The following is a 22505-nucleotide window of genomic DNA, read 5'->3' as shown; positions in this document are numbered from 1 at the left end:
AAGGATGAGCAAAGAGAGAACTATAGGGCTATCCAAGCTTGCAAGAGGCCTATGACCTCTTATGATTCTAGAGGATCTAGCAAGTTTCAGAGAAGGGGATCTTACACTGCTGCATCCCCGATTTAGTGTCACAAGCCCGATGCGCCCATCCCCCATCGAACCCTTATTATGAGACTCAAACCCTCACATGCTATAAATGCAAGGGAGTCGGGCACATGAGCAGAGATTGCCCGAAGCCCCACCAAGGAAATTCACTGCCTACTGTTTCTCCAAAGGAACCTCAAGCTAAGGCAGCTGTTCGCTCTCTTCTTCCTGCCCTAGCCAGCAGAACTCAAGGGTGGGTGTACTCTGTCACCAATAAAGAAGCCCGGGTTGATCCCGGCGTTATCAGAAGTAATGCACTAGACTCTTGAGATGTGCATTCATGTAGGTTTTGTTTTTATGATTGTTTGTTTGTTTTTTGTCAAGTATGATTTATGTTTGCTCCCTACCTGCTTATACCTTATTTGACTCAGGTGTATCACACTCCTTCGTATCCCCTTCATTTGCGAAGAAGTTGCCTATCAAACCAAAGAAGATGGCTCAAAACCTAGTGGTTAGTACACCAACGGGCAGCAAGGTCAAACTCAACATGAATTATGATCCTTATCCTGTACGTGTATGTGATCACAGGCTAGTGGCAAGTTTGATAGTCCTTGACATGAAGGACTTTGACATCATCTTGGGAATGGATTGGCTGTCCACTCATAGAGCTAGCCTAACCTGTGCCGAAAGGAAAGTCTTGTTCAAACTAGAGAGTGGTGTAGAGTTTGTGTTCAAAGGTATTAGGCGGGAGAAACCCAAGAAAGCTATTATCTCTACTCTTCAAGATCAGAAACTATTGGATGAGGGATGTCAGTGTTACCTGGCATCTGTGTTAGATAGGGAGATGAAAGTCAAGCCTTTGGAAGAGATAAGTGTGGTAAGAGACTTCCAGATGTCTTCCCAGAAGATCTGACATGGTTGCTACCAGACTGTGAGATGAAGTTCATGATTGACCTGGTATCTGGTGCAGCTCTAGAGTCTAAGGCTCCCTACAAGATGGCCCCATCTGAGTTGAAGGAGTTACAGGAGCTACTAAATGACTTATTGAAGAAAGGTTTCATTAGACCTAGTGTGTCTCCTTGGGGAGCGCCTGTGTTGTTTCTGAAGAAGAAGGACAGTAGTATGTGGATGTGCATTGATTACTGTGAGCTCAACAAATTGATGATAAAAAATCGGTATCCTTTGCCCAGGATCGATGACTTATTCGACTAATTACAGGGTGCCAAGGTTTTCTCAAAGATTGATCTTCGATCAGGGTACCATCAGCTGAAGATCAGGGAAGGTGACATTAGCAAGATAACATTTAGATCTCGCTATGGTCAGTATGAGTTCTTGGTCATGCCCTTCAGGTTGACTAATGCCCCGGCCACCTTCATGGAGTTGATGAACCGGGTGTTCCATGATGTTCTAGATAAGTATGTTATCGTCTTCATAGATGACATCTTGATCTATTCCAAGAGTGAAGAAGAGCATGCAGATCATCTCCGTCTGGTATTACAACGCTTAAGAGAGAAACAACTGTATGCCAAATTCAGTAAGTGTGAGTTTTGGCTGCAACAAGTGGCATTTTTGGGACATCTTGTTTCCGCCAAGGGTATTGAAGTTGACCCTGGCAAGGTAAAATTAGTAGTTGATTGGGAGACACCCAAAAATGTAGCAGACATTCGTAGTTTCTTGGGTCTAGCAAGCTATTACAGAAGATTCATTGAGAACTTCTCAAGAATTTCTGCTCTTATGAGACGACTGACATGAAAGGGAGTGAAGCTTGAGTGGTCTGAGAACTGTGAGAATAGCTTCCAGGAGCTAAAAAAGAGGCTGATTTCTACTCTGGTACTCTCTATTTCGAATGATACAGGAGGGATGGTAGTCTATAGTGACGCATCCAAAATGGGCTTGGGTTGTGTTCTAATGCAAGACGGGAAGGTAGTGGCCTACGCTTCTCTAAAGCTGAAGGATTATGTGAAGAATTACCCAACCATGATCCAGAGCTTGCAGCTGTGGTTTTCGCTCTAAAAATCTAGAGACATTACTTGTACGGTGAGAAGAGCGAGATTTGCAGTGACCACAAGAGTCTCAAGTACTTCTTCATATAGAAAGAGCTCAATATGAGGCAGCGGCGGTGGTTGGAGTTGATGAAAGACTATGACTGCACCATCCATTACCGCCTTGGTAAGGCAAATGTAGTAGCTAATGTGCTGAGCCAAAAATCACAGACTTTATCTTTAGCGTCTTTGGCGGTCATTGAAGAGCTTATTGAAGAAGCTAGGAGGATGGACCTAAAGCTACTGGTAGAGGGTGTTACCTTGTCTATGGCAGCCTTATCAGTATAGTCAACCTTGGTGGAAAAGATCAAGTCGGCCCAAGCCTCCAATGAAGAGTTTCAAAGAATCATTGACTCAATCAAAGAGGGCATGCAATGAGAACTAGACTTTACCTTGACTGAGAGTGGATTCCTCATGTTTAGAGACCAGCTATGCGTTCCTAGTGATACACAGTTGAGGAAGGAAGTGTTATCCAAAGCTCATGACTCTCCTTATTCAATCCATCTAGGTAGCACAAAAATGTACAAACTTGAAGGGTCACTACTAGTGGAGTAGAATGAAGAGGGATGTAGCTGAGTTATGGCAAAATGTCTCACTTGTCAATAGGTAAAAGCAGATAGGTAGCAACCTCATGGCCTTTTGCAGTCGTTGCCCATCCTGGAGTGGAAGTGGGAGCATGTTACTATAGACTTCATCACTAGGTTACCCCATACACCTAGAAGTGTCGATGCCATATGGGTTGTCGTTGACAGATTGACGAAGACAACTCACTTTATCCCAATGAAGGTTCCTTACTCGATGGACAGATTAGCTCGCTTGTATATCGATAATGTGGTTCATTTGCATGGAGTTCCTGTTAGCATCATCTCTGACCGTGACCCCAGGTTTACATCTAAGTTCTGGGGCCAATTTCAGAAGGCAATGGGTACATTGCTGAGTTTTAGCACTGCTTTTCATCCTCAGACTGACGGATAGTCGGAGAGGACCATCTAGACTTTGGAAGATATGCTCTGAGCCTATACGATTGATATGCAAGGCAGCTGGGATGAGCATATCTCACTCATTGAGTTTGCTTATAACAACAGTTACTAAGCTACCATTGGAATGGCACCGTTCGAAGCTCAGTATGGTAAGAAGTGCCGAACACCTCTATACTGGGATGAGGTGGGTGAACGTCGTATCCTTGGTCCCGAGTTGATCCAGGCAATGAGTGAAAAGGCGGATCTGATGCGTGAACGAATCAAGGCAACCTAATCTAGATAAAAGGGTTATGCGGATCAACGTCGAAAGAATCTGGAATTTACTATCGACGACAAGGTGTTTCTTAAGGTGTCACCTACTAAAGGGGTGATGCGGTTCAACAAGAAAGGTAAGTTACGTCCGAGATTTATCGGACCATATGAGATCCTTGCAAAGATCAGGCCGGTGGCTTATCGGTTGGCACTCCAACCATCATTGGATGGTGTGCATGATGTCTTTCATGTTTCTATGTTGCGAAAGTACGTTCATGACCCGAGCCATGCTCTATCTTAGGAAACACCAGAGCTCGCAGCTGATATGTCCTACAAGGAGCAGCCCGAGAAAATTATGGATAGTAAGATTGTTCACCTTCACAACCGACCTATCAACTATGTGAAGGTGAAGTGGTGTAATCATCCACAAGAAGAAGCATCTTGGGAAGCGAAAGCTGAGATGCGGGCAAAGTACCATTCCCTGGGCTGTACAACAAATTTTGGGGACAAAACTTCTTGTAAGGTGGGGGGAATGTTATACCCGCACCCGAGGTCCTAATATTTTATTGTTATCCTTATGATGTGTAGATGGTGCTGCCACGTATACCAGTGAGCTGTTCTCCTTGGTGGTCAAGCCCAGTCATAAGATCATTGACCACTACATAGGCTTGCTCATCGAAGAAAGGTTCCTCAACTGGCAGTGGGGAAAATTTGTCAATGGCGACTTCGTCGACTACCCTCCTAGTACCAGCCTTACGAGCGAGGAGTATCAAAGGTTACACCCAATGTCGCCCCATTTGGACACCTCGCTCAAAGATGAACTCAGCATCACTGTGGGGAAACTCTTCGAAATCATGGGGGCATGCCGTGATGATCCAAGGGTGAGTTACTAACCTCAAGTATACTTGTTTATCCTCCCCTCTATAGCCTTGAAGAGTGGGTCAAAGCCTGATGGCTTTCAGTGTGTTTTCATCCCTTACTGCAGCAACGGAGTCATGGACGAATTCACTGGACTGAATCTATTTGATGTTCCATCCATGCTGTCACATGCTTTTTGGGTATTTTCTTATTTGGGGCCCACATACCCCATGTCTCGGACCTCATAGTTGTGCCTCCGTGTATGGTGGATCCTACCCTTGGTCCCCTTATAATGTGTGTGTGCTTTGTTGGTGGGCCCACTAGCCTATTAATACATTTAAATGTGTTTTAACTTAAGAGACCCAAACCAAATAGGCCCTTAGGCCAACTACTTAGATATTAGGAGCCTTGGCCAATCAGTCATTGGCCCATTCCCTCCTCCCACCAACCAAAATCATGGAAGGCTTGGAGAGCATTGAAGGAGAAGAAGAAGGTGATTGGTGGAGGGCTTGGTGGTGGACTTCATCCATTGGCTCACTTGGCTAGGTGAGTACCCTCTGCCTCCTTCCCTCTCTTTCCTATTTCGAATATGGGAATCCCCTCTTGGATCGGCTCCAACCTAGGGTTCCAAATGCTAACCCTATGAGCCTCCTACATGGAGTCCTACCCCTTTTTAATACCTTAAGAGTCCCCTTGCAACTCAAGTTGCTGATCTAAGGAACCTATGACCCCCAACCTAGGTTTGGGACACCCTAAATGGATTCTAAGTATTTGGATTCCCCAAGACCTACGAATGATAGGTGTTTTGTGACCCTAGGAAGGCTTGGGACACCCCTTCCTAGCTCTTGAAGCCTTAAGACCTCAAGGGTTGAGTGTGGAAGTGTTTAAACTCTAAATCTCGGACAAGAACTCGGACGGATCAATGAACGGATCCAGCATTGTGCTTCGGTCCATAAATCCATCCCATGCATTTTGTGTGTTTTACCCAGGCGGAACGAGGGATGGACTCACCCTGTGCCTCTGTCCGTAGTTCTACTCCTTTCCGGAATGTCTCAGGGTATCAAACGGATGCACGAACGGATCTATGGGTAGGTTCCGTCTGTGGATCCGTCCCTTGCGATTTGACCCCATAGCCTAGACGAAACCAGGGACTGACTCACTCTACTGCCTCCGTTCCTGAATCCATCCCTATTGTACTTTGAGTTACTTAACTTTGACTCTTGGAACTCATCAAGGGGCCCACCTACACTCTTCTAACATTTATCTCATGCATCCCTACGTAGTTTAACTTGTTCGGGGACGTGTGTCCGGCAACCTCTTCTAAACACCTGAACATTACGTGAATCTTTGGTGAGTGGGTTTTGGGTTTTGTTTATTTATTAAACATGTTATGTATGTTAATGCATCATTATCAAGCATGTTGCATATTGTATATTATTTATCTTGTTATGATTGATGTAACTGCAATGACATGTATGGCTTATCTAGTATCGGGTTATGGTGCTAGGGAATACTGGTGCCGGAACCCCATAAATGAATATGGTCTTTAAGTTTCTTGCCATATTGGTCTAAATGTGTCGTGCCGTGCTGGTACCCGGGTGCTAGATGGTATGGGACGTTGATGCACCCAGAATACCTCTCGGGGACGATAGGATCTTGCATGTAGTCTAACTGTGGTTAGGATGTCTGTACCTTTATGCTACGACCCTTACCAACAGGGATTTAGGTGTTGGATGGCCAAAGCACCTGCTGCCTATGGAGTGTGAGAGTGGCCAGGTCAGGGGTAGTAATGGTTATCAGGGTCTGCCACTGGGTGGTATTGAGGCTTCGACTTGCGTAGGCTCCTTTATGATAATGGGGGTTTCCCTATGGTGCTAAGTTAAGTGACCCACGGTGTTTATCCGAGTTATCACAGTAACATATCCCATTGACTTAGTTTGATTGCTAGGTATAAAAGCTATTAACATTGCATACATCATGGACTATTTGGGAACTGTGTGTTTGCTCATTTCCCATCCCCTCATTGGCTCAATGGAGCTAACCCTCTGTGTACACCTCTTTTTAGATGTTGATGCAGATGGTGGATATCTTGCTAGACTTGATGCCCAACCTTCTGAGTACGATGATATAGGCACCGAGGAACCTGAGACTGTGTGTGAGGAACATGGCGAGGGTTGTCCTTGCGATGAATGTTCTTATGGACCGTACTGACACTTGGGATTGTTCCCACCTTTTGTTTACTTTTGGGCCTTGGGCCTTGTATAAACATTCATTGTTATACGCATATTTTGTATAGTTATGTTATGGTCAGTCTGAACATGGTGTTAACTTACTATATCATTTAGTGATTGAACATAATGTAACTATTCCCTTAAACACTTCCACATAGTTGTTTACTTTTGGTAACTTAATATGTAACTTCTTTTGCAATCTGATATTAATGTGATATTGATGTTAGTTCAGGACTGTGGATTGGGACAATATGTTAGTGATCCTGGTAGCTTTATAGGGTGATGCATGTCATCCTAGTCACCCATTTTTACTATATTTTATTTCTATCGTAATGGGGGTGTGACACTTATTGTCATACTCGCACTTAAATAAGGTCTAATTATTAATCTTGAATGATGTAGGTCCTACCATGGCTCCCATTAACACTGGTGATTTGTAGCCAATAACAGTTGTAGATCATGTGGTAAGCCTTTAAATTTCCTTTAATATATTGATTGAGGCCTTGAAGCAAAAGTTTGCTGCTTAGGCTTAGCAACAACCACTAGTCGATCCATGATCAACTAGTATGATCATCCGGTGGTGCCGAATTGCCAAACTATATTAATCCTCTATGGAGCCCTCATGCTTTGTGTTGGATCTTCTCGCTCATGTCTCACCACTTTGTGAGATCCATTAACTACTTTGTACACCTTATAGAGTTGTGATGGTGAGCCATCTAGCCTGATGAGCAAAATTAATGCAATTTTATATCTTAACACTATATAGGCAAACGGGCCTCAGTGACCTAAACATATAAATAGAAACATGAGCTCAGATTTCATTTCATTTCTCTTCTAGTTTAGAAATTTAGCTCTTGAGAAGAAGGTAGAAGAGAGAGAGAAGGTTTGGAGAGCTGAAGTGAGATTCCTACTGACATCTACTGCTACTGGCTGTCATCACTGCCAGGTAGGAACTCGAAACTCCAGCTTCTTACTTTCTTTGTTGTATATCAAGACCAAAAATGTAGGAACTTAGCTATTCTTAAATGGATCCTTGCATGCAAAGCTTGAAAGCTCAATGTGGTTCTTGCTTGGTAAATTCTACACCATACTGAGCTTTGAACGGTGCTATGCCTATGGTAGCTTGGTAACTGTTGTTGTAAGCGAACTTAATGAGACAAATATGCTCATCCCAATTACCCTTCAAATCAATGGCACAGGCCCTGAGCATGTCCTATATGGTCTGAATGGTCCTCTCCAACTGCCCATCGGCCTATAGGTGGAATGCCATGCTAAAGTTTGTAGTGTGCCTATGGTCTCCTGAAAACCACTCAAGAATTTTGATTTGAATCTGGGATCACGATTGGAAATGATGTTGATTGGAACTCCATGTAGGAGGACTACATTATCAATATATAACTTGGCCAACTTGTCCATTGGGAGCGCCACCTTCATCGAAATAAAATGGGTTGTCTTGGTCAATCGATCAACAATAACCTAAATGACATCCATACCCTTAGCTGTACGGGGTAGTGCAGTGACAAAGTCCATCGTGACGTTCTCCCACTTCCATTCCGGAACAAGCAATGATTGCAATAAGCCATGTGGTCGCTGCCTTTCCGCTTTAACTTGTTGACAGGTAAGGCACTTCAACACAAACATGGCCACATCGGCTTTCATTCCGGTCTACCAATAATTTCTCTTCAAGTCCTTGTAAATCTTGGTACTGCCGGGATGTACAGAGTATGGTGAACAATGTGCTTCACTCAGCACTTCCTTCCTCAACTACTCATCACTGGGTACACACAGCCTGCCTCTGAATCTGAGGATGTCATCCTCTGTCAAGGTAAAGTCTAGAACCCGTTGTTTCTCCTCCCAAATACCATCTATCAACTTCTATAGTGCTATATTGGTAGGCTGGGCTTCTTTTATCTTCTTTACTAGTGATGGATGTACCACTAAAGCTGTAAGTGACATAGTGGCATCCTCTATCAACAACTCTAGATCCATCCTTCTAGCTTCTTTGATTAGTTGTTCGCTAACTGCCAATGATGCTAATGATAGTCTTTGGGATTTTTGCTATGTGCATTAGCTACAACATTATCCTTGCCTGGATGGTAGTGGACAATACAGTCATAATCCTTCATGAGTTCCAACCACCTTCTCTACCTCATATTCAACTCCTTTTGAGTAAAGAAGTATTAAAGACTGTTGTGGTCACTGTATTTCTCACTCTTTTCACTATATTGGTAGTGACGCCAAATCTTCAATGCAAACACTACTGCTTCCAATTCAAGGTCATGGGTGGGGTAGTTCTTCTCATAGTCCTTCAGTTGCCTAAAAGCGTAGGTGACTACTTTTCCATTCTGCATTAATACATAGCCAAATCCCAATTTCAATGCATCACTGTACACTGTCATTCCTTTGGTGCCGAATGGTAGAGTCAACACCGGGACTGTGATTAACTTTGGCTTCAACTCCTAAAAGCTCTTCTCACACTCTTCAGACCACTCAAATTTAACACCCTTCCATGTTAACCGGGTCATAGGGGTTGAAATGCGTAAGAAGTTCTCAATAAATCTCCGATAGTATCTGGCCAGTCCTAGAAAACTACAACTTTCTCTCACATTGTTGCTTCTCATTCCAACACTTCCTTCACCCTTCCTGGTCCACTTCAATACCTTTCTCAGAGACTACATGCCCTAAGAATGCCACCTGAGGAGGCCAAAACTCACACTTGCTAAATTTGGCATACAACTTCTTCTCCCTCAATCTTTCCAGTACCAGTCTAAGATGCTCAGCATGTTCCTCCTCATCCTTGGTGTAGATCAAGATGTCATCAATAAATACAATGACAAACTTGTCCAACACATCCTGAAATACTCTATTCACTGCCAGGTAGGAACTCTAAACTCTAGTTTCTTCCTTTCTTTTACTATATTTGAAGACCAAAAGTGTAGGAACTTAGCTATTCTTGAATGGATCCTTGCATGCAGAGCTGAAAATCTCAGTGTGCTTCTTTCTTGGTAAATTCTACACCAATTGAATCTAATCTGTATGCATTTAACTTAGGATCTAGAGATTTCTTGTATAATTTACCTATAAACACAGATTTTAGGTTAATTTACTTAATTGGAAATAGATTCCCGTTAATTAGTGGGGATTTAGGTTAGAATCAAATCATCATATCATGTATTGATTTCCCCTCTGTAAATTCTTCTAGTTCTGGTTTATGGATCAAATTTGGTGAATCAGAACTTGAATCTGGGTTTTGTATCAACCATCGGTCGATCACACCGGTCGATGGGTAATCAACCAGATAGAGCTTCTGGTGGTCCCTGCAAACTCTATTTTTTGCAAATTTTATTTAGGTACCTTGGGTTTCATCATACATATTAATTATGCTAATTACACATGTATTTCATTAGAGATGAATTGATCGGAGAGGCCTCTACGGGTTTTCATACTGGGTTTGATTCTTGGATTTACCACCATCTCAAAGACAGGTGAGTAGGATGCTTGACTTCTTTTATGAGTGTTTCGTATTTTAATTTTATTGTATGCTGCATCTATATGTTCATGCATCATGATTGATATATATATATATATATCATTCTTCATGTTGTAAATTATACTTGATAGTTGGATAATGAACATGAGATAGTATAGTATGAACTACTATGTTGTATATTGAGATGTTGATCATAACATGTGTATTTGTATACTCTTGATATGGGCACAAATTATACCCTTACACATGTATATCATCATTTTAGGAGCATGCGGCTAGGATTATCATAACCTTGTGCTACACCCCTTGCCAACAGGGGTAAGGTTGGATAACCGATGGTAGTAACCGATGTGTTATTTCTGAGATACCATTCCCCAATCCGGTTGATCGATGTGTTAGTTTTAGGACCGAGCGAGGGCTAGGATTATCAAGGGGGTTTGCTGGGCATTCTAGGACCAGCAGGCTTCCACTCGCAATTAGGGTTGTATCGCTGGGTGACCGATGTGCGAGTTCCAGGACCAGGGATACAACCTAGTATGTTACAGTAGCACATACACTCTAAGAGACTTAGGCATTTGCTTGTTAGGAATAATTATTGATTTTAAAATGTATCATGCATTTATGGACTATATGTGTATGTGTGTGTGCTTTTCTCCTCATTGGACTCAGTGGAGCTCATCCCTCGAGGTTTCTCTCTTTTTATGTGATCTTGCAGGTAAGGTAGAGTTGACTCATGATATTGATGCCTCTTAGTTTGTTGATGATCTGGTGGTGATTTCAGGAGTGTCGTTCCAGATGAGAATGATGATTCCTGTGCCTATGTCAGCTATGCCTTTTGTGGCTTCTGTCTGATGTGACAGAGTTGTTATGGATTTTATACTTTTTGGTTATGTTTAAAACTCCTTTTGATGTAATTAATCTTTTTAAGTATATAATGTAAATGATACAAGTTGTAAAGTTGAGAACAAGATATTTTTATAAATGTTATCACTTGTAGAGTTTTGTTATATTGATGTTTATATTGTATAGTTAATCTTCTGCTGCAAATGATTATTTAATTCTTATGATTTAACTGTGAGTAGAACCACTGTAACTGTGATCTTGATGATTATGGGAATGTCATTGGCTTTCAGTCACATGAACCCGACTTAGTTAGGGTGGAGTGTGACACTTATGGCTATCTTGCTCCAGGTAATATATTTCTTTCTTTTACCTAAGACACAAAATCCTATATTTTTCAATAATGCTACCTTAATTAATAGTATTATAATTGGATTCCTTGGGTTGTCTTCATGAAGGATATCATAATATGATAAATTTTTGGTAAAATATCATCCCCGTCCCCTCTAAGTTTGCCTAATATCAATTAAGTTTGCCTAATATCAATCCAGTACCCAAGTTTTGAAAAATATCTTCTCCCTCCCCTACTTTATAAAGTTCCTATCAGCTGTACCCTAACTGTTAAAAATGCCATTAAGTGATGACATGGCATATATAAAATTTCTAAAACCCCAAAATACCCTTGATATAATTATATTCCAATTTTGCCCTCCCTTACTTTCCCAATTTTGCCCTCCCCTCCTCCTTCTTCTTCCGCCAGCACCACCATCATCGCCACCACTCTTCCACCACCAGCACCGAAACCCCTCTGTGAAACCCCTCTTTCATCCTCTCCTCTCCTCTCCTTTCTCTCTCTCTCTCAAGGAAAATAAATTCTGTATGGAAGCAGAGAAGCAAGCAATCATTCTGCAACCCCTACCGACCTTCTCGTGCAAGGTCTGAAGAGTGAAGGATCAATCATTCGAGCCAATACTAGTGCCACCTAAACATTAATCGACAAATAACTTCGAATAAACACAGGTTAGTCGTTTAAAAAAAAACTAATCAGAAAGCATTAATAGTTGAATCACAAAAAATGACTCATAACATCGTAGAAGATGCACAGTCAAAAGACTCAAAACAAAACAAAACAAAAAATGAAATTTCAAAGAACAATAAGAAACAAAAACGTAATCAAGATAGAAGGGCAAAAAATCACATAAGCATTTCAGGAACTGATTCAAAATAAAACAATACGAAATTTCGAAGAACTGGTTCAAAGCATTTAAGTGCAATTACTGAAAGGAAAGGGTTTCTAACATATATATTTTTTCTAAGAGATCAATTTTTAGAATAAAAAACACCAATGAGATTCCAATGGTGGAGGTAAAACCGACCCGTTAGAGCGAAGAAAATTTAGTTCTGAGAAGGTTTTGCACAGCGGCAAACTCCATGCTCCTCCTTCCATGGTGGGTTGGAGTTTGCGATGGCGAAGCGCAGGCAGGGGAAGCTTGAGATTCTTGCGCAACACAGTCCCCCCTGTGATTTGCAGCAAATGCCCGTTATGATTCGAAATATATATCAGTGCTCGTTACAACATTCATGATCAGAGTGGAAAGATATTCCCAAGTGGTTTTGCTGTGAAGGTACAACAAAGCCGTAGACTTGGCGGTTCAAGAACTCAGAACCAAGAGGCTAAGTTGGGTGGACTCTCCACGACACCGGAACCGCCATTGGCTCCAAATACTCCAATAGAGGCCTATTGCAAAGGAGGGTTTGGGTATATTGTGGGTCGCAGTTCCTCGCAGGAGTGGCAGGGAATGGGAGTACTGTTGCAGCGGAGGTAATGGGGTACAGGTTGGGTTGGGGATAAAGGACAGAGGTGGTGGGGCAGGGCTACGAGATAGGGTGGATTTGGGAGAGAGAGAGAGAGAGAGGAGAGGATGAAAGAGGGTGGGAGAGGGTACATTTATAAGTGGGGAAGTGGTGGAAAGTTTAGAAGAGGTGGGCAGACCTGATCCCTAAGAGGGGTTTCGCAGAGGGGTTTCAGTGTTTCACAGAGAGGGGTTTCGGTGACGGCGGTGGTGCTGGCGGTGGAAGAGTGGTGGCGATGATGGTGGTGCTGGGAAGAAGAAGTGGTGATGATGGTGGTGCTGGTGGAGGAAGAAGAAGAAGGGAAGGGCAAAATTGGAATAAATTAAAATATAATTATATTAAGGGTATTTTGGGGTTTTAAAATTTTTATACATGCCACATCGGTGTATTTTAACGGTTAGGGTACGGTTGATAGTAACTTTATAAAGTAGGGGAGGGGGAAGATATTTTTCAAGACTTGGGTACTGAATTGATATTAGGCAAACTTAGAGGCGAGGGGATGATATTTTCCCTAATTTTTTTTTACAAAAGTATGACTTATTTTAATTTCTTCTTGTGCAAATATTTTTGTAGAGAAATTTTAGCATTGATATTTTATAATACCTTTTTTTTACTAAAAAATTATTTTCTAGCCGAATTTTTTATACAAATGTTTTATAGAGAAATTTTTGCATTTATATGTTGTAATTCCTTTTTTTTATGTACAAATTTTGTTATTTTAAATTATTAGCACTGATTTATTATAATATACTTTTTTCAAAAAACTTTTGAGTGTCATAATGATATAATTTCTATAGCTTGGTTTCGAAGGATTCACCGATGTATACAAGTCTAACAAATGTGACTCTGGTTTAATAATTTATTCGAAGTCATCAACGATTAATGTATTCTTCTAGAAATGTACTCTACAATTCAAATATAGTGTTTAAGTAACACCCACAATAAAGATTGACTAACTTTCTTTTCGCAGAGTTTGCTTATACAATGAGCATGACAGAAAAGTGTGATATGCATAGCTTTGGTATGGTAACCATAGAAACATTAATGGGAAGGCACCCTGGTGAGGTCCTTTCATCTTTATCACTATAATCAATGGCATCATTGGCATCATCATCAGCTGTGCAGACCATGATGTTGAAAGATGTTTTAGACCAACGACTCCTTCCTTTCACATCTGTAGTCTATGGAGCGGTGGTTTCAATTGTAAAATGGTATTTACATGCTTGAATGCTAATCCCCTATCTCCGCCAACAATGAAACATATGTCTCAAGAGCTATCATGTCACAAGTCATTTTCTGTTGAGTCATTTCACATAGTTACATTAGGAGAATTCTTGCATAGAGGAAGAGTACTCAGGTAGATGTAAGCTCGTCTGTCTTGATAGAGAAATCCAATATGTGAATAATATATTAGATATAATCCCAATTATATATCTTTCTTTTTTGTCTAAAAATCTTTGCATATTTTCATCTTCTAAGATTTAAGTTCTTTTTGTTTTCAGTGTAATTTTACATACTAGCAATTGATAAAAAAAAATGGAAATCTCTTTCCAATTAGTATTTTATATCCATTTCATCCGCTAAATGTATTTAAATTCTTGTTTTCAATGTAATATTACATACCATTGATAAGAAAATGGCAATCTCTTTCTAATTAGTCTTCTATATCCATTTCTTTTTTTTTCTTCTCTCTTCATGTAATGTTTCTTCAAATTATTGATGTCACACCCCACCCAGAATAACCCAAGTTTGTGTGATTGAATATCAGAGACATTCCCAATATCTCCAGGATCTCAGTTCCAGTGTTCTATCTCATAGTTACAATCACAATAAATAATCAAAAATCAGAAATTTGCAATGGAAGATCAAATACTACATTATGAACAAGTATACAAAGTGTCTATGTGATATCATAATATGTAGAATACTGTTGTTTCACCTTTACATCCATTGCATATACAATAGTATTCAAAAGAATATCACTGTATCTCAAAAAGAACCCATAACACGTCAAAGTTACATCAAACAGAAGGCATTGAAGGCACAACTATCATAGGGACATGTATCATCGTGCTCATCCTGATCAGCTCTCCCAGAAGAATCCACATTGATCATCATCGCATCACTTGCCATGTCACCTAAAAAGAAAGATATCTCGAGGATTGAGCCCCACTGAGCCCAATGAGGGGATATCACACAAGCAATCACATATAGTTTATGATAATGCATGATTCAATATATTACAAACAATATGCCTAACAAGAAAATGCCTAAGTCTCATGATGGAGTGTATGTACAACAACAACACTCTAGTTGCGGTGGGAGCTTGCCGGTGCTGGTGTATGTCCAGTCTCCAACAAACCCCCCTAGATAACCCTAGCTCTCACCCGGTCTCGGAATTACCATTGGTCACCCAAGTTTGAGAATGATATTCTAGAATTCCCATCGGACCTACCATTGGTTAACCAACACTTTACCCCTTGTTGGTAAGGGGTGAAGTACAGGATACGCTCTAGCCGCATGCTTCTAGTTATGATGATGCGCATGAGTGAAGGTATAATCGGTGTCCATATCATCACAACCATACCAGTCCTCATGACAATGATCAACATATCATGATACTACAGTTATCTCATTTCTACCATCTCATACCCACATGCAATTACCAATGCATCTCATAACCATAACCAATAACCATTGTATTTATCAGAATAATGATTCATTACACACATGATGCATGATTCAAGATATGCAACATACATAAAAGATAATAAAAGAAACACTCTTAAAAAGAAAACACTTCCCACTCACCAAATTCACTTCGGTGATCGATCCCGAAATCAAACCCCAAATCAAAACCCGTGAGGCCTCATCGCACCAATTATCTCTATAGAAAATAGGTGTACTTAGCCTACAATAGATACAAGATTGAACCCCAAAAGCCCAAACCCTAACAACAGAAACAAAGTCTATAATGAGCACCGGATGCTCTGATCGGTTGATCTTATATCGACCGGTTGGATCATCGCGTCTCGAGCCAGAGCTCGGGATTGAAGATCAAACTCAAATGATTTGATCAAAAGTGAAAAATCAAGAAGATTAGAGAGGAAAAACCTTATTTAGGTTCTAAGTAGCAGATTATACCCTATTTTCCAATCAATTAGCAAGAATTAAGATCAATTAAGAAATTGAAACCCTAAATCTAGTTTAGAAGAGAATTAAACATAAGGTTACTAGATTCTAGGTCATATGCACTGATCATATGATCAAATTGTGCAGATTAGGTCAAGAATGAAGTAGTTACAGCTAATCAGCTATGCATGCAGGATTTAAAGATGGATTGGGCTTCAATTCATACACTAACCCAAAAACTACAGCAATTGAAAGAAGAAATCTAGAACTTAGGGTTCCTATCAGGTACAAAGAATCAGCTATGGTAGTGAGCAGTAGCAGATCAGTAGAATCCCCCTTCAGGTAAGCCCAGTTCTTCTCTCTTTTCTTCTCCTCTTTCTCCAGAGCTTAAATTCTTGTTTAAGATAGGAATAAAATGAATTCTGGAGCTAAATTCCTATTTATAGTTCTAAGTTACAGGGTCTGCTTTCCTTAACAGACAACATAATTAAACTGCATTAATATGCTCATCAAGCTGGGTGACCTGCCATCACCACTCTGTAAGGTGTACAAAATACTTGACGGATCTCACAATATGGTGAGACACAAGCGAGAAGACCCACCATGAGGCATGTGGGCCCCACAACAAATTAATGCAATTTGTTGTGCAGCACCACCGGATGATCATGGATCGTCCAATGAGTGCTACATAACTTAATCAACAACTTTTACTTCATGCATTTCAACTACAATATTTATGGATCTAAAGACTCACCTCATGGTCTTCATGATCCACATTGCCAACATTATCCCCATCCTAAAAGGTATAACTTTTTGAAAGATAGGTAATGGTTTGAACACCTCTTTTTGGGATGACCCCTGGATCCCAACGATTAAGGATTTCTCAATCCCTCACTCTCTTAATTCAAATCAAAGATAGGAGTAGACAGGACATGGCAAGTCACTTTTGCTCTTCTAATCATTGGTTTATTTCTTTACTTTTGGCTTACTTTCCCAGTTGTTTTATTCCCCAGTTGTTTTATTCATAAAATTAATAAGAGTAAATATCATCTCCCTTCCCTCTAAGTATCCATAATATATAATATCAAATCCCTCTCCCAGGTTTTGAATAATGATAATGCCCTCCCCTACGTTTGAAAGATTCTATCAACCATACCCTAATTGTTAAAAAACACCATTAAGTGATGACATGGAAGCATTTACAAATTTTCTAAAAGCCCATATTACCCTTAATATAATTTTATTCCAATTTTGCCCTCTTCAACCCCAAAACCCCTTTTTCGTCTTCTTCCCCCGAAAACCCCTCTGCGAGACGAAACCCCTCTAGGAGACATTCTTCTTCTTCTCTTCTGCGAAACCCCTCCGCTACTTTCCTTATCTAACTAAATGTAAGTTATCAATCGCCCCACCTGTTATACCCGTACCCCGGGATATAATTAAATATTATTTCTTCTCGTGACGTGTAGATACCGCTGCCATGTATGCTGGTGACCTGTTCTCCATGATGGTCAAACCTAGCTACAAAATCGTTGACCACAGTACGGGTTTGCCTGTGGAGGAAAGATTCCTCAACCGTCAGTGGAGAAAGTTCGTTGACGGCGACTTCGTTGACTATCCTCCAAGTACCAGCCCGAGAAGCGAGGAGTTTAGGAGAGAGCATCCTGGATCATCACCTCAGTTGGATAATTCGTTCAGTGATGATCTTGGCATTGTAGTGGCGAAGCTATTCGGGGTCATGGGTGATAAACCATGACAGGGGAAAAGTAAGTTCTAGCCCTCAAGTTTTATTATTTATTCTTCCCTTGGTGACCTCGAAGTGCGGGTCCAGGCCCGAACTGCTCGAGCTATTTCATGAGAGAAGGGAATATTTTAAGCTTGGGTCCCACTTACCTTTGGGAAGTACATTGGGGACTTATACCCATCTCATATGAACCCATCTTAAAAATGGGCTTTTCCCTAATTAAAGTTGTGGGCAGGCCCATTTAACTTAAGAAGCCATTTAACTAGTATGACCCATTTCACTAAGGGCCCATTTAACCAATTGACACAATGATGGGTTATTCCATTCACTTACCCACATAGAACTAATGGGTCGACCCATTAAGCCTCATGACCCATTTGACTAGAGGTACCCAAATACCCATTTATTATAAATAAGTCCAAGAGGGAGAGAGAGAACATTTACTTCTCCTTCATCATTCTCATCTACCCTAAACCGTGGAGGAGAGAAAGAGGAGAGAAAGAGGAGGAGGAAGGTGGAGAAGCTTGGTGGAAGGTGGAGACCCCATCTCTTGGAGCCATAAATCGTGGAGCTCTCTCATCTTGGGGCTAGGTAAGCTAATGAAGCTTCTTCCTTCTTCTATTTCGGATTTTAAAAGGGGTTGGGTAATGGGAGAGATTGACCTAGAGCTCTCTTGGAACCTAAGGAGTCGATGGAGCCTTAAAGCCTAAGCTATGGTGGAGTTATTTCACTCCATTATGAGCTCTAATGTAAGGGTTCTCATTTCCATTTGAGAAATTTAAGGTTGGACCCTATTATGCTTTAGGTTAGGTTCTTCTCGGTTCCTTCTCTTGAACCTATTGTGATTGAATGGACCTAGAGAGGTCTTAGGACCCTAATGAGCTTAGGATGGAGTTTCCTAGATGTTCTTATGCTTTAAAACCACTTGAAAATGGAGCCCTTAGAGGGGGATCCTTCGGATTTTGGACCTGCAGGTGTGAGGATTTACATGTGATTTCAGACCTGCAAGAAACCACCCTGAAATTACCTCCCTGAGAAGGCCCCTGGAAAGTTCGGATTTATGGGCGGTTTCATTTTTCTGAGAAACCACATCTGCAACCGACCTTGACTGAAACTGTCCTGAACCCCTGGTTTCCTAGGATTTACATGTGGTTGCAGAAATTGGGCATGAAACCACATCTACAACCGACCTTGACTGAAACTGTCCTGAACCCCTGATTTCCTAGGATTTACATGTGGTTGCAGAATTTGGGCATGAAACCACTCCTACAACCACTCTGTTTCTGAAACCTTATACTTAAGTGATTATGGGAGACCTTTTGGGGATCCTTTCCCTTCGCTCGTTTAACCTTATTTTACTCTTTGTTTAGGTTAATATATCCATCTTGTGGCTTATTACTTGATCGAGGCGACAACTTATAATCTTGGTGCTTGGCATATACATTGTGAGTGGGTTTGGTTGTTTGGGCTTGATATTATTATTGTATTATATATATTATATAATCATTATAATTATTAAGCATGTTTGCGCATATTGCATACTTTTATATATGATTATTATAATGTTGATGGGAGATGTTGTACTTTGATGGGTCTCGGTGCCGGTGGGTACCGGTGCCAGAACCCCGAATACTATATACATTTATGAAGAAATTATGTTGAATGCCATGTTGAACTGTATGCGCTGTGCCGTGCTGGTAACCGGGCACTAAACCAGATGAAAAGTTAATGCGCCCGGATTACCTCTCGGGACGATAGGACTTGCATGTAGTATATTTGTGGCTAGGATTTCACACCCTTATGCTACGACCCTTACTAACAGGGGTTTAGGTGTTGGGTAATCAGTACACCAGATTCTGTGGAGGTGGGAGAGGCCAGTCATGGTAGTATTGGTTATTAGGGGTCTGCCACTGAGTGGTCTTGGAGGCTTCGATCGGCGTAGGTCCCACGTGACAATTGAGGTTTCATTGTGGCGATAAGTTAAGTGACCCACAGTGTCTCCCGAGTTGTCACAGTAGCATATGCCATTGACTTAGTTGTTTGTTAGGTGAAAAAATGGACTTAACATGTGCATGCATCATTGGACTATGAGAATTGCGTGTTTGTACATCCCCATCCCCTCACTGGCTCAGTGGAGCTAACCCCCTCGTGCGCACATTTTTTTAGATTATGACGCAGGTGACGGATATCTCGCGGGACTTGGAGTTCAGCCCTCGGGATACGATGAGATTGGTGAGGAGGAGCCGGAGGCCGTGTTTGAGGAACATGGCGACGGGTGTCCTTGCGATGATTGTGCCTACGGGCCGTGAGGATATTCGGGACTTGATCCCTTTTGATTTACTTTTGGGGCTAAGGCCTATGTTGAAATATTTACTGTTATACCATTTTGATAGTTATTAAATGGTCATTGGAAATGTAACTAATTACTGTATTTATCATCTAGCCTTTGAACATCTTGTAACTATTCGATTTATACGCTTCCGCAATACTACTGATCCTTGGAATGTAATATTCTTTTTTTCGCGTTCTAATATTATATTGTGTTAATATTGATTTGACTGTGCGTTGGGACACTGTGTCAGTGATCCGGGCGGTTTAGTAGGATGACACGTGTCGTCCTAGTCACCCTTTATAATGTATTTTATCCTTTGTTGGGATGGGGGCGTGACACCACCTCTCTATCTTCTCTTCTTCTTCTTCTTCTTCTCATTTTACTAAATGTAAGCAATCAATCGACTGTTGTTATGATCATGGGTAGATGGGTAATTAGCAGATAAGGGTAGATGAGTAATTTCTTTAGATAGGGCTTTATATAGTAAGAGAATCATTGTAAAGAGCATAAAAAATATATCAAATCTCGCTTTCTTGTCTATCTTCTTCTTCTTCAATCCCTTATCTTCTTCTTCTTCAATCCCCCATTCTAGGAGGCTGCCCCCTCGAATTGGCATTTATCCCTTCCCTTACAGTCATTTCCTTAGCTGACTGATACGTGTTCGTATCATTGGTGCTTTCATTGAACCTTCCCCTACCAAATGGATCTATTCTCTCATTACAACAGCTTGGTCTGTTGTTGTCATTACTGGGAACAACACGATCCGACATCTCCGCTCCTCAATTTTCTTGAGACTGCAATTGCCACGGAGCTCGAGTGGATCTACTATCTTGACATAGACCCAGTGGAAGGTGCGGCGATTCCCAGGGTGCATGACGATGCAAATGCTGACTCCACGGCTTTGGTTTCGGCACTCGTGGCATCAGATCCGGCTCCCAGCGTTGTGAATAATGACCACCCTCATACCATTAGTGTCGACCACAATCAGTAGGCGACGAACCATCGGATTCCCAGGGAGCCAGCATCGCTTCCTTCTTCGACCCCTGCCCTGATGGATCAGATTCCAGATCAGCAGGAATCTGGGATTGATGTCGTCATCGATCTTGGAAACCAGACCTTCAACGATGCAGCCATGGAGCAAAATCTGGTTGCTTCAACGATCGTGGCAGCAGCGCTCGTCCCTTCCTTAGTCGGTCAGAATCCAACCGGAACAGAGCTCATTCCTGCCGTTGTATCTTCCCGAATGCACAAAGTCGATCTTGAAAACACCGGCGCAGTGCTAGCTCTTCGTTTCATGGTGATGGAAGAGGGGATCCAATCCATTCATCTCACTCCCTCTCCTGTTCTGCTTTGGAGGGAAATGAAGAAACAAGAGATAGAGGAGGATGGGAACGATGGGAACCATCGACCGCCACCGAAGCCTCCACCACGTCTGCGCCTATCAAGCTGCCAGCGTCTCAGCTATTGGACCAGTTGATGAGCACATTTATGTGTGAAATCTTAGGGCATAAAGCATACATTTTACCACATTAGACAGAGTTACTCAGTGCTTTCTTGTGCTTTTCAGGTTTTATGTGAATTCTTGTGAAAATGGAGGAGATGATGCTAAAGAAATGTTTTTAAGCTGTTTAAAGGTGTTAATGGCTTGGATGCATAGCCCATCGAGTCAGCTTCGTAACGGTTCAAACGGCACTTGATTCCGAGTTGAAACGAAGAAGTTACGGCCGTTTCTGTAACGACGTGCGAAAATGGTCTATAAGGGTTTATTTGTAATTATTGACAGTCGGCTGGGGACAAAGTGAAGCAAAAGTTCGGATTCTAGGGGCCTTAATGCAATAACCAGAAGTTATATTTCCTGTACCCGAAAGATTCCATTTGGAGGGCTCTGGACAGTCCAACTTCAACTTGAGATATCTTGGGCTCCCCAACTCCAAATTGGACGAAATTTGGGTCTATTTTGGGTGATTTTTTGCAAGGAACACAATGGTGAGGCCTATATAAGCACCCCATGCTCCATGTTTTCTGAAGGACAGAATGGGTATTTTATTTATTCTTTAAGGAATCCTAGTCATCACCCTTACTCTCTCTCTCCTCCAACTTCTCAAGGGCACTTTTGAAATTCTACTTGGGATAGATTTATTTTGAAAGATATTCTCTCACCTATGGAAGTTGAAAAGTCAAAGATGCTTTGATTTTATTGCTTGGAGAAGATATCTACAAAGAAAAGGAAGCACCGTTTAAAATTGGAAGTTTACTTTTCTAGAAATAGAAGGTCTATGTAAACAATCCTCTCTTCTTCTTCTTTCTATTTTTTTCTTTTTTCTTAGGATTCAAGGCATTGTAAAAGAGGAAGGAGAAGAGAATATTCTTTTTTCTTAGGAAATATTTCTCCTACACTTCCCTCTTCTCTCTTCTCCTCTCTTCCGCTTATAAATACCCCTTGCCCTCTGGGTTGTAAGAAGTTAGTTTTTTAGTTAGTTTTTAATTCAATTTTAATTCAGTTTTTAGTGTAATTTTTAGTTCATTCACTTAGTAAAATTTTTTTTCTTCTTCTCCTTCTAAATTGTGATTTTTGGCTTTTCTAAGTTCTAGTTTGCTTTTTGATTTTCATTTAATGGTTGTAATAGGTTTAGTTTATGCTTTAATTTCAATTTAAGTCTTCAATTGGG

The 22505-nt window shown here is 41.1% G+C and overlaps 1 protein-coding gene across 1 annotated transcript; it reads left to right on the top strand.

Annotated features, from left to right (window-relative positions):
* The first annotated feature begins 215 nt into the window (after positions 1 to 215).
* On the top strand, positions 216 to 1836 carry LOC122663064. Its single transcript, XM_043858770.1, has 3 exons — positions 216 to 393; positions 516 to 961; positions 1303 to 1836. The coding sequence occupies exons 1-3, from the start codon at positions 216 to 218 to the stop codon at positions 1834 to 1836; spliced, it is 1158 nt and encodes a 385-aa protein (XP_043714705.1).
* Positions 1837 to 22505: the final 20669 nt, after the last annotated feature.

This window comes from Telopea speciosissima, chromosome 5 (genome assembly GCF_018873765.1).
Source record: "Telopea speciosissima isolate NSW1024214 ecotype Mountain lineage chromosome 5, Tspe_v1, whole genome shotgun sequence".
Classification (NCBI taxonomy): Eukaryota; Viridiplantae; Streptophyta; class Magnoliopsida; order Proteales; family Proteaceae; genus Telopea; species Telopea speciosissima.
Note: the sequence above shows the minus strand (reverse complement) of the source record. Positions and strands in the feature narration are given on the sequence as shown.

Coding starts and splice junctions, on each gene's coding strand:
- LOC122663064 (XM_043858770.1), top strand. CDS start 216: ATGAGCAGAGATTGCCCGAAGCCCCACCAAGGAAATTCACTGCCTACT. Junction 394..515: donor TGATCCCGGCGTTATCAGAA/GTAATGCACTAG, acceptor TATTTGACTCAG/GTGTATCACACTCCTTCGTA. Junction 962..1,302: donor CTTTGGAAGAGATAAGTGTG/GTAAGAGACTTC, acceptor GACTAATTACAG/GGTGCCAAGGTTTTCTCAAA.